This window comes from Coenobita brevimanus, chromosome 77 (assembly GCF_032717465.1).
Source record: "Coenobita brevimanus isolate Jiangsu-jjx chromosome 77, ASM3271746v2, whole genome shotgun sequence".
NCBI lineage: Eukaryota > Metazoa > Arthropoda > Malacostraca > Decapoda > Coenobitidae > Coenobita > Coenobita brevimanus.
This window is the reverse complement of record NC_137030.1, coordinates 1,226,949-1,239,302: the sequence shown is the minus strand read 5'-3', so window position 1 is coordinate 1,239,302 and position 12,354 is coordinate 1,226,949. Positions and strand designations below refer to the sequence as shown.

General features: G+C 40.8%; 1 protein-coding gene across 1 annotated transcript; it reads left to right on the top strand.

The window, feature by feature from the left end:
• The first annotated feature begins 295 nt into the window (after window positions 1–295).
• Window positions 296–8,190, top strand: LOC145408402 (BTB/POZ domain-containing protein 1-like). The gene is made up of 10 exons (XM_080279129.1): window positions 296–572; window positions 1,163–1,772; window positions 2,370–2,591; window positions 3,218–3,362; window positions 4,027–4,205; window positions 5,215–5,401; window positions 6,011–6,141; window positions 6,871–6,982; window positions 7,402–7,524; window positions 8,032–8,190. Exons 1-10 carry the CDS (start codon window positions 296–298, stop codon window positions 8,188–8,190), a joined length of 2,145 nt encoding a protein of 714 aa, XP_080135255.1.
• Window positions 8,191–12,354: the final 4,164 nt, after the last annotated feature.

The following is a 12,354-nucleotide window of genomic DNA, read 5'->3' as shown; positions in this document are numbered from 1 at the left end:
CTGGGGATGACCATGACAGAGTTGTGTCCAGATAACTTGTCCTCAGCATTTTCACACCCTCACAGACTCCTCTTCTTCCTTTTCAATGTACTGTTGCACACTTTTTTTTGTGCATACCTTGTATGGTATCCCTCTTGAAACTTGTATAATACTGGTATATAATTTTTATATTGGAATTAGAGAAAATAAAGGAAAGTAGATAGAAAAAAAGAAGGAATGGTATCATGTATTAAAGCATCTTCCAGTACCAATGTGCATTAAATATATATCAGGTTGTGAGTGTGAGAGCAGTGCGATGGCGTGGTCCCCAGCAGCTCCCAGCAACGGTGCGTTTTCCCCGCTGCGCAACATCCACGACGGGGACCTCAGCTCATCCGATGAGTGTCTGGTCTACACCCCAGGTGGCGGCAACAAGTCTGGGGGACCGGGGGGCAGCTTCACCCCAGCCTCTGCGTCCACCTCGGCTTCTGTTGTAGCTCAGGCCTCATCGTCATCCCAGGGAGCCAACTCTGTCTTGCCGTCAAACCACCAGGCTAATATTGCTCATGCATCCTCCGCCCCACTCTCTGCAGGTAAGAAGTATTTTGAGAAAGTTTATTATCATTGTGTTCATCATCATCATCACCATATTCAACATTATCATCTCCATTTAGAGTCTCATTCCATTTTTTCCTCAGTCTGCCTTCAAGTACAGTTCCCTCCACATTCATTCATACCTGCAACCCTCCTCCACCAGTCATACTCTGTCCTCCTCTCAATGTCTAAACATTTGTATCAAGCAAAATTAGGTTATGCTTAGATTAACCCAGTAGAAGAGGCTAGATTATGTAGGGTACAGGTATGTGGATGGACGGATGTGTCTTTAGTTACTTTAATTTTTGTTTGTTTTTTTAATATTGTAGATTACTGTAATGGCTGTCTTATGTGATGTCTAAAGTCTAGTCACACATTTCATGTACAGTACTGTATGTTTTGTTGTAATGTGGCTGGCTTTGTATTTTCATAATGTAGATTTTCTTGCTAGGCAACAGCTTAGAAGGGAGTAGTGTATGCCAACCCCTCCTCCCTCCCCTGTATCCGATACTGTCTGTACTCTATATTATGTATTTGTTGAATCTTGTAGAGAATCACACAAGATCTGATATGGTACTATTATTTCCAGGCAACAGCTTAGAAGGGAGTACCTCAGCCCCTCCACCCTCTCCTGCCTCCCCTACCCTCTTCAACAACCATGTGGGGGTCACCAGTCCAAATGGCACCGGAGCAGGGCATCGGGTCCCTCCTCCGTCCCCAGTATCCAACCACCCCCCTTGTGCCCCACCCCATCCTCCTTTACCCCCTCCCTCCTCCATACATCACCCCTCGGTTCACCCTGGCCCAGCCCCTGTGGCCATAGCTCCCCCCATCATGCCCCCTCCCATCCCCCCACCACCCCCATTGCCCCCTCCTCCTGTCCTGCAGGCCTCTGGGGGGCTGCCAAATTACCCACAAGCTTCCCATCAGTTTGCTAGCTTACCTCCACAACCATCGACATCATCAGTCTCCCCGCAGTTAGCTATCAACAATGCCCCACCTTCGCTTCCCCCCGCCCCGATTGCCCCAGCCGTTGTTGGAGGTGGGGCTGTCTCCCTTCCCCCCTCTGGCCTCCCCAATACCTCGCCCCCTGCCCCCACTGCCACAAACAACAACAATAACAATAACAACAATGGCAATGGTAATGGAAACCCTCCACCTTACAACTGGCAGGCCAACATGACTACAGTGAAAGAGAGGTGGGATACTTTTCTGTTTGTATCTGTCTGTATCTGTCTATTTACCTCTCTGTTTATCTGTTTACCTCTCTGTCTGTCTGTTTATCTCTCTTTTTTATTTGTGTGTCTGTGTTTTTCTCTGTCTACTGTTTTGTGTAGTATATTTTTCTGTTTATCTGAAAAGAGGTAAAACATGTACCTTTTTTTTTTTCTTTTTCAATTTGTTTCCATCTTACTAAGGCATGTATCTTATTTTCCATTTATTTCTCTAATTTTCTATGTCTAGTTATCTACTGTATTTAATTGTCATTGTTTGTACATTATTTCTGGCTGTCTCAGTATCTGTTTATCTATCTATGTTGGTCTGTTCATATCTGTCTCTACCAGCATCTACTTGTCTATTGCCTTTTGCCCAGTGACAGAGTTCATCCAGGCTATCCAGGCCACTACAAAAACAGATTATTAATTGGAATTTAGTTAAAAAAAAAAAATTACAGTGTAGTGTATGAGTTTTTTTTTTTTTTTTTTTTCCCCAGAATGACGATGATGATGATGTTGGAAAAGTTTCTTATATTGTGTGCTTACTACAGTATATGGTTTTCCAATTTCTTTCCACAGATTTGCCTTCCTGTTCAACAATGAGATCCTGAGTGATGTACATTTCCTGGTTGGTAAGGGTGATGCCAGACAGCGTATCCCAGCCCACCGCTTCGTGTTGGCTGTGGGCAGTGCTGTGTTTGACGCCATGTTCAATGGACAGTTGGGTACACGACAGGACGAGATTGAACTGCCAGACGTCGAACCACAGGCCTTCCTTGCACTCCTGAGATTCTTGTATAGGTAAGTGGTCAGGGTGAGGGTCATGATGCTTTAAATCTGGAAGGTGGTTGGGGTACCGGTATGCCACTTAATGCAACAAGAGGATGTTGAATGGTCTAGTACCAATCCACAGGCCATCCATGCTCTCCTGAGGTTCTTGTATAGGCGAGTGGTCAGGGTGGGGCCCTTAGGGGTTTAAATCCAAGAGAAGGTTGGGGTTTTGCTCTTATGATGCCACTCAGAAGCTGGGCACTCAGCGGGAGGAGATTCAACTGCCGGATGTCAAACCTCAGGCCTTCTTTGCACTTTTGAGGTTTTTGTAGAGGTGGGTGGTTGGGTATTTTAATGGAAAGCTCATGTGATTTGGGTTGGCTTCTTATTTTCGTTATTAATTACCGCATACAGTAAGCTCTGAACATTTGGAAGAATTGTGTTCTGTGAAGGCTGCATGAACTGCAAAAATTTGTGTTTGTAGTGTGCTATTCTCTTATGTGTAAATGATGGTTTGTTTCTTGCCCCTCAGGCAAACAGTTCCCTGACACAGCCCGAGATTGAACTCATATCCTTTCAAACAGGAGACCATATCGCTAACCACTTTGATAAGTACCCTTTACTCCAAGTCTCATCCTATGTTCCCCATCTTGCAGTGATGAGGTGCAGATTGGACCAGAAACAGTGATGACAGTACTCTACACAGCCAAGAAATATGCAGTGCCGGCCCTGGAACAAGCTTGTGTGGATTTCCTCAAACGTAACCTTTCCTCTGACAACGCTTTTATGCTTTTGACTCAGGTTTGTGAAATTTGTGTTGGATTTTATTGTGTTATGATGTTCTTTCATCTTTTTTTATGTTTTCTTGTTCATTGTTCCTGGATCTGCTTCATTCCATATCATAAGTGAAAACTGAAGTTGGGATGTTGGTAATGATTTGTTATTTTTTGTTAACCTCCTTAGCTACAGATAATTATCTGGTAATAAGAGCGAGAATGGTTCATTCACTTGGGCAGGCTTTGGTTGGTATCTCATTCTGTCAATTTTTTTCTGGCCCTCTGGCCCCTACCTCACGTATGGAACTTTGTTTTTGGGATGGATGCCGCATTTGTGTCTCCACACAATTATCAGGAGCACCACAACAGGCTCCACATCACCCCATTATGTGGATATATGGTTACCAGCCAAAATTGTAAATGATTTTCTGGGTTACAGGAAACCGTTAGGTTTCTCACTCAGTGCAGAGTCACCGTAAGTGGAAAAAATAGTAATAAAAATTGACAAAAAGGAGAGGTCTTATAGTAGAAATACTTAAAATTGGTTAGGATGATGACTTTAACATTGTTTATGACAGTTCAGTGATGATGATGTCAATGATGATGATGAAGGTGATGTTATCAAAATTTATATTCATGTTTTAATTCAAGATAAAACCTACATGTGCATTTTATTTTCCAAACCACAGGCGCGATTATTTGACGAGCCCCAGCTTGCTGCACTGTGCTTGGAGACAATTGACAAGAACACAGCTGACTCCCTGGCAGCAGAGGGTTTCACCGACATTGATGCATCAACATTGTGTTTGGTGCTGGAACGAGACACATTGAGGATCAGGGAGGCCAAGCTCTTTGAGGCTGCTGTAAGGTGCGGAGTGGTGATTAGCTGTTGTTGAGCATTTTTGACTACTATGGTTCTTTCACCTTAGCATGGGACAAATTTTTGTTCTTTTGTAGCATATTTTGGGTAGCTCAGTGACAGAAAAAGTACTATGGCTTTACCTCCTTTTTAAAGCACTTCATGAGGAGAGGTGATTGTTTGTCATTGAGCATTTTGGCTGTTCTTTCACTTTAACGTGGCCCAAAGTTTTGTCCATTTGCAGCATATTTCAGGTATCTCAGTGGCAGGACTAACAATACTACTGCTTGACATCCAGTCCATGGCACATCCCCATTGCTGGCATCATATTCTGTTGTTAATCTCATGCTAAAATTGAGTATTCAGGATGGAGAGATGGTAGTTTTAGGTGGAGTTAGAGTGAGAAAAAGTATAGTATTCTTATAGTTTGATGCTGCCTGAGACATAGACCTGTCATTTACCCTTAAATAATCTGGTCAGTAATAGCCTTGCTTTTTACTCCTTTTACCCAAACTTGACCTAAATTGCCATCTCCATCTTGAATGCTGAGTTGTAAAAATATTTTAAAACTAGAATACTGTATACTGGTATTCACAAAGAAGTGGTATGGAAAGGATTACGAGCTGTAGCATTGCCTATTTCTGCCCCTGAGTTGTGTGAAATAAGTAGCAAAAGGATGAAAATCTGGGCCAAGTTAAGGTGAAACAAATAAAGTTTGTTATACCTCACAAGGGATACGGTAATATGGGATTCTCTTTTTTCCCCCAATATACAGTAGTGTTAACTGGCGTATGTTGAACCATTCATAATCCCATTTTATATAGCTTGTATTGTACTTAACCTTGATGCACTGTTCATCAGAGTGTTGGAGCCATTACCTTGGTGTAAATAAAAAGATAAATCAATTCCTTCACCCCATGGGCACGCCTGAGTCAACAGATACTTCTGATTTTAGTCATAGGAGGACACATTAAGCCCATTAAGACCCAACAGACACCAGATTACCCATAACCAACAGGTGGTCGGAAGCTGAGTGTGAGCGCAGTGGCTTGACGTTAAACAGCAGCAACCAGCGCACGGTGTTGGGGAGGGCATTGACCCTAGTGCGGTTCCCGCTCATGACTGTGGAGGAGTTTGCACAGGGACCAGCACAGTCTGGCATACTGACCGATAGAGAGGTCGTACAGCTGTTTCTGCATTTCACTGTGAGTACATGTGAAGTGTTTCAGATTGATGCAGTGGGATAGGTGAATGTGAAACAGTGTGTGGAATGTTTTTTTTACCTATTAGGTGGAACCAGTAATGTGAGGGTTTGAATGGCGAGTTGATGGGAGTGTAACTCATTCAGTTGGGCAAACAATCTTTTTTTTTTTTTTTTTTTTTTTCTTTTTTTTTAAGTAAGGCTCTAAGGATCCTACCTCATACCAGGGAAAGGAGGTCTGGATGGTGATGATGATAATGATGATGATGTACACAGTGAATAGAAATAGATTGACGTGTGTTCTGTATTCAAATATGAACATGATGGGAGCTGCACCTCCCCTTATGATCCTTACATCTTTGGGAATGATTTATCTTTTCAACCCTGGCTCATACCACTAGGAAACCTCGTGAAGAAGCTGAACTAGGAAGTTCATGGAATGCTGGGTGTCCTACTTGTACAGTATTATGATTTATTTACAGTATTTATTTATTTATATACTTATTTTTTTACCCTACCTCACCCCATCCTTAGGGGGGAAAAGAGGTCTGGATGGTGATGATGATAATGATGATGATGTCAGTAGACTCACACAATTTAAAACTTACAACAGGTAAACCCAAAACCAGCGGTGAACTTCCTAGACATTCCTCGGTGCTGCATGACAGGCAAGGAGCAGACAGTGTGTAGATTCCAGCAGATAGAGTCACGCTGGGGTTACTCTGGCACCAGTGACAGAATCAGGTGGGTTGGAAATGCTGTTGGTACTTGCTTATCTGTAGAGGCATTGGCGAGGAACCTACATGTGGTGGCGCTGTGGACTGTGAGTGGAGCAGTGCAGCTCTGAGGTCCACCCACGACTCAGATCTCCTCTTGTTTCCCTGCTGCTTGCCAGGGGGAAGGACCCTGGAGACACTGTTGACCATGAGACACTGGTTCCCTGTATGGTGTATGTACTGTAGGGCAGTTCCACAGAAACAGGTGCTTATGAGTAGTTGACTGGTCTGCCCAGCTTGACAAACTGGGGTTGAGCAGCAACAACTCACCTTGGGAGCTAAGTACATGCATCTCTTGTTTATGACAGTTTCAGCTTTGCTGATGTACACATTCATAAATGAGTAAAACATCACAAAATACACTTGTCTAAGTTGTTGTTGTTTGTAAAAAAAAAGGAGGGGGGGCTATAATCTGGAAATATACTTTATGTAGGTAGATTTTAATGTGTGATGATGTTCTGTAGCACTACTAAGATTTATTAGTCTGTCATATATTAAAAATTATGGCTGTGAGGGCTCTTTTGAATGGATTTTCATTATTAAGAAAATAGCAAGAGAGATAGAGAAGAGGAGGAGGAAGAAAGCATTAGTAAAGTACAAGTATACTGTTTCTTGTATTGTACTTATCCTGTAATGAATGTAATAAAGACTTTCTCGTCATAGACTAAACCACTTTTAAATGTTTCTCCCTCTGCAGATTTATAGTAGATCGTCGCATCTTTGTGGTCGGGTTTGGTATGTATGGTTCCATCCATGGACCCTCTGAGTATGAGGTAACCATCCAGATCATTCACACTGCCACTGGAAAGGTTAGTATGGCAAGCTAGGAGTACAGTAGTTGGGGTTAATGATGAATATGATGTTGGGAAAGATAATGAGTATGGTGACTGGACTGATAATGATGATGGCAGTGATGGTGGTGGTGATGAGTGTTTGGGCTGACTCTTGTTTACTTCCTTCTTTTATCAAGTTTTTTCTTGTTCAGTGGACCCTACCTCCTTCAGGGGGAAAAGAGGTTTGATGATGATGGTGATGGTGGTGGTGGTGATAGTGGTGGTGATGGTGTTGATGATGATGATGATGATGATGATGAATAGTTGGGCTGATTGTTTTTTTTTTTTTTTTTTTGTATTTTCTATTAGTTTTTTTTCTTATTCTTGATGATGATGATAATTACTGAAGCCCAGTATGAGTACCCATAAAAATCCAGACCCATTTCCTTCCCCAGGTGTGCGCTAGTAATGATACCAACTTCACGTCTGACGGCACAGTGAACACATTTAGGGTGATGTTCAAGGAGCCTGTTGAGGTGCTGCCAAACACGAACTACACTGCTTATGCCACACTCAAGGTACACTGGCTTCGGGTGGCTTATTTACTGTTTTTTTAACCCTAAATATCACACACTGGAAATGTTTGGTTATCTGTAAGTGTTTGGTTTATAAGAGTTAGTTTTAATACATTTAGTTCTCATGAATAAATCCTTTAGCTTGATGATTTTCTATTTTTTAATTTTAATCTGCAGTACTGTATTTATTATTCACTGTTACTTCTCATTACCGGATTTTTTTTTTTTTTTTTTCTAGTACCTGTCCTCTGTTTTTCTTTCTACAGTCAAGGCTATAGTTTAATAATTGGTTCACTCTTTCCATCCCACCGATAACTCCATTTTTCGTCAATTCTGTAAGTAATTTTTGTTGTAAATACCTAGAACAATGCTTACAGTACACTTAAAATAGGTTGGCCCTTGTGAAGTATAGTTTGTATCTGAAAAATTTTACAACTCTCTAGAGAAAGTTTAGTTGTTAGAATTGGTTTGGGCAGTTATCAATTTCTTTTCTTTTCTCACTAACCCCAGGGCCCTGACTCCCACTACGGTACGAAAGGGGTACGTAAAGTAGCAGTGGAGTGTCCGTCGGGTGATCGTGCCACCTTCCAGTTCACTTATGCTGCTGGAAACAATAATGGAACATCAGTGGAGGACGGACAGATACCTGAGATTATTTTCTACACTTGAGGAGGAGGAGGTTATGTATGGCATTTTGAGTGTACTGTATTTCTGGTATACGCATACTGGAATTACCATCTGAGTTGCTGGTAAGGTCCCACGTGTATTCTCTCTTCTATGGTTGTATTTTCTTTTGTATATTTGAACATTGGAATGTCTGTGGAGGACAGATAGATACTGGAAACTGTATTATGTCAGTTATCTAACATTTCACTCTACAGCAATCGTGTATTTCATCATTCTAAGATGATGGAGGTGTTAAATGACAGTGTTCTTAGCTGAGTTTAAACAGTTGGGAACTGATAATTTTGAAGAATTTGAATGATGGGTGAATGAATGTATGGTCTATTTCACTGGCTTCTTCTACTCATGTGTTTTCCTTTTCTTGTTTCTGTGGTTAAGGTTGTCAGGAGAATCAGGGAATTTTGCAGAACTGAATGATGGGTGATTGAATGTGTGGTTTAGTCACGGCTTCTCCTACTTCTGTATTTTTCCTTTTTCATTTCTGGATCTTACCCATCGCATTTGTAATTAAGAAGTAGGGTTATGGTGGTGAAGAATTAATACAATTACTCAGTGTCATCTATCATTTATAGCAACTCGGGGCAAAGGCTCAACTGCATGTTCCTCAGGTTCAGTAGCACCTCTTCATACTACACACTATCGCATGTCACCACGTCTGCACTAATACCATCCATCCATGATGAATACATGCTATGGTTGTCTCATTCAGGACTGGTGCATTGGTGTTAATGGGAGCGTTTTCATGACATGCTGATGGGTCTTGTGGAAGATACGCAAAGTCAACATGACAAGCTGTTTCCTGCTTCAGCTTGGGACTGAACTTGAATATTTCCAGACAACAGAGAATCTCTTTTACCACTCAGCCGTCACCTCCCCCCTAGTCACTATTTATTTATACACTCTTCAATGGTGGATGTTCTAAATGACATTGTTCATAGCTGGGTTGTGGTTTTGTGGTGGTGAATTTTGAGGGATGAGTGAGGCTGGTCACTTTCATCTTAAATCTCAGGACCAATTTTTCTAGCCCCAGGTTCCTACGCTCCTCATGGGGCAACACTGGATTAGATGATAAATGAATTAATGAATGAACAATTTGGTTAACAAATATGTAGCCAATTTGGCTGGCAAGTCTTGTGTTTTGCTACTCCTCCACTCTTGTTACTGGATCCAATGCACCCTCTTCCTGAGTGAGAACTAGGGTTAGGGTGGTGATGATGATGATGATGATAAGAAGGAGGAAGATTGTGATGACAGTGATAAGAAGGAGGAAGAAGATTGTGATGATGATGATGGGAAGTAGGAGGAAAATTGTGATGATGATGATGACAGGAAGGAGGAGGAAAATTGTGATGATGATGGAGAGGAGAAGGAGGAAGAAGATTGTAATGATGATGGAGAGGAGGAGGAGAAAGATTTTGATGATGATGAAGAGGAGGAGGGGGAAGATTGTGATGATAGTGATATTAATAATGATAATGATAATGATGAATATGAGAAGAAGCAAAGCATTTAGTGTTGTGATATGTTGGATCAGTTTAATCCAGCATGATTTGGGGCATCATTTGAATACAGTATTATATTTTTGTAGCTGCTTTTCCCTTTGTATTTCTCTCAGTACTGTATGGTGAGGAAGACTGAGATGGAAAGACTTGAGGCTTGACAATGGCGATCTGTATATTTTTCTCAGTGTGGTGGTTGATGCGGATGTGTATGATGGTTTTGTGAGCATGTTGGATATTTGTATGATGATTTGATGGATATATCGAATGTGTGTGTGATGGTTTTATGAGTATATTGCATGTGTGTATGATGATTTTGTGAGTATATTGCATGCCTTTTTTTTCTGGAGGATGGGGAAGGTTATGATGATGCTGATGCTGATGCTGATGCTAAGGGAGAGGAGGAAGAAATTGATGATGCTAAGGAGGAGGAGGAAGATAATGATAATGTTGAGTAGGAGGAGCAAAAAGATTGTGATTATAGTAATGATGATGATGATGATGATGATGATGAGGAGGAGGAGAAGGAAGAAGATTGTGATGATGATGATGATGATGAGGAGGAGGAGGAGAAGGAAGAAGATTGTGATGATGATGATGATGATGATGATGATGTGGAGGAGGAGGAGAAGGAAGAAGATGATGATGATGATGATGATGATGATGATGGGAGTCATTAGTACCAGTGTGGCATCAGTGGAAGTGCATTTATCCAGATACATTTGGTCCAGAGTATCATTATAAGTATGAACAAAAAACAAGTATTATTTATTTATTTATTTAATTTACTTTTAATGTCCACGTGTAGGCATTATTAATGTTATCTTTTGTGCAGTTTTATGTTCTTATGTCTTATGTTTATTTTTACATGAACCAGGAGCTTGAACAACAACAACAACACTCCCTACAGCATTAGATCTGGGTAATGTCCCTTTTAGTTTATTATTATTGGGTAATGTCCCTTTTAGTTTATTATTATTTCTACCAGATTAATTCATTCAGCTGTATTCTGAAGAGGTTTATTGAAGCTATATCAAACCAATCTTGCTAGAAACTTCTGTCCTTAGTGGAGTATACTTCGTCACTTGTGAGTTTGGGGCTACAGTGCTTCAGTTTAGCCATAAATAAGAAAAATTATAAGCAATTTCTTGCACGTTATGAAAAGAGGGATAGTCTTCGACACTGTATTGTTCTTTCCTTATTTATGGTTATGTCAAAGCGTAACATTATTCAGCAAGTACTGGATATTATGTCAAAGCAATGTGCACACAACATTTTTCTATTTTAAGCACAGTTTATGCTAATACTTTACTTTGAAAATTGTCAGTGTGGATATTTTTAGTTTTACAGAATGCTTTGCAGCAGAGTTCATTCCACAATAATGATATATTTTTAGAATACTTAAACTTAATCAGTTTTACCCTGAAAGTTGCAGATGAAATCCCACAGACTGCCCTAATTTCTGTGGCTTGGAGTTTTGGATATATTAAGATTCACTGGGTTAGGGAGAAAATTAAATTACAGTACTAATTGTATGTACTTTGTTGGTAGGTGGGGAAAATGGTGATGATGATGATGATGATGATGATGATGATGATGACTAATTATTTGAAAAATGTTGTGATATTTTGACATGCAACCCTGATTTATACTGGAGGATTGGTGCTGGAGAGGGACACTTTCGTGTGATGGCACTGATATAACCGGTCGGATCCACTGCCTGGTTATACAAACTTCCTTCAACTTCCTCCCTACCTCCCAAAATGAGGAGGATGGATTGTATTTGGAGAGGAACGTAAGCCTGCAGTCCAGTGGGTTCACATTCAGGTGATACTGGGATTGCAGCTACTAATACTCTGCTGTAATGATGTAATCATATCATAGGTATTAAATATATATACTCTGGTCATGTTTCAGGAGATTATGTAGTTCAGTATTTATCAGTATACCACATGGATTATGGGAAGTGCTTATCTGCATTTTATTTATTACTATGTTTGGTGGTCCATATACTGTACAGAGTGTCTTTTGACATCTGACTGAAGGAGGTGATTCTTTGGCTAAGTGTGGGTAGTTTGGGTGTGTAGAGAGGATGAAGGATGACAGCTGGGTGCAGAAGGTGAGAAGCATGAATTTGTCGGGAGTAGGGTTGTGAGAGGCAGACTGAAAAAGACATGGGATGAGGTCATAGAGTGCGACCTCAGGGATAAGAGCCTGAATAGGGAGGCTGTCAGAGATCAAGCAGTATGGAGAGCTGCCATTAGGTGACCAAGGCTGATGTTTGCAAGCATGCTGAAGCCTTTAGAAATTATACAACAGTTGGATGAAAATTCTATATCAACTTGAGACAGGTTATCAGCCATTGCAGAGGTATGGTTACTGATAACCTTATGGGCAAAAAGGGTCTCCCATGTAATTAACCCATAAAGTCATTAGTAACTGCAGCCTGGTAATGGTTGAGAATTGAGCACATGTTGATATAGCAATGTTTATTCAAAATTACTCTTAGAATCACCTCCAGAAGTCAGTGCATCAAGTTCTGTGACACCTTGTATAATAATCTTGCATACTGCTGGTTAGTTTTTAGTGAAGTGCTTTTTTTGACCACCTGTGTTGTGTAAAGCTGTAATTGTCATGTCAGTCCCTTTTT

Coding starts and splice junctions, on each gene's coding strand:
- LOC145408402 (XM_080279129.1), top strand. CDS start 296: ATGGCGTGGTCCCCAGCAGCTCCCAGCAACGGTGCGTTTTCCCCGCTG. Junction 4,206..5,214: donor CTCTTTGAGGCTGCTGTAAG/GTGCGGAGTGGT, acceptor CATAACCAACAG/GTGGTCGGAAGCTGAGTGTG. Junction 5,402..6,010: donor AGCTGTTTCTGCATTTCACT/GTGAGTACATGT, acceptor AACTTACAACAG/GTAAACCCAAAACCAGCGGT.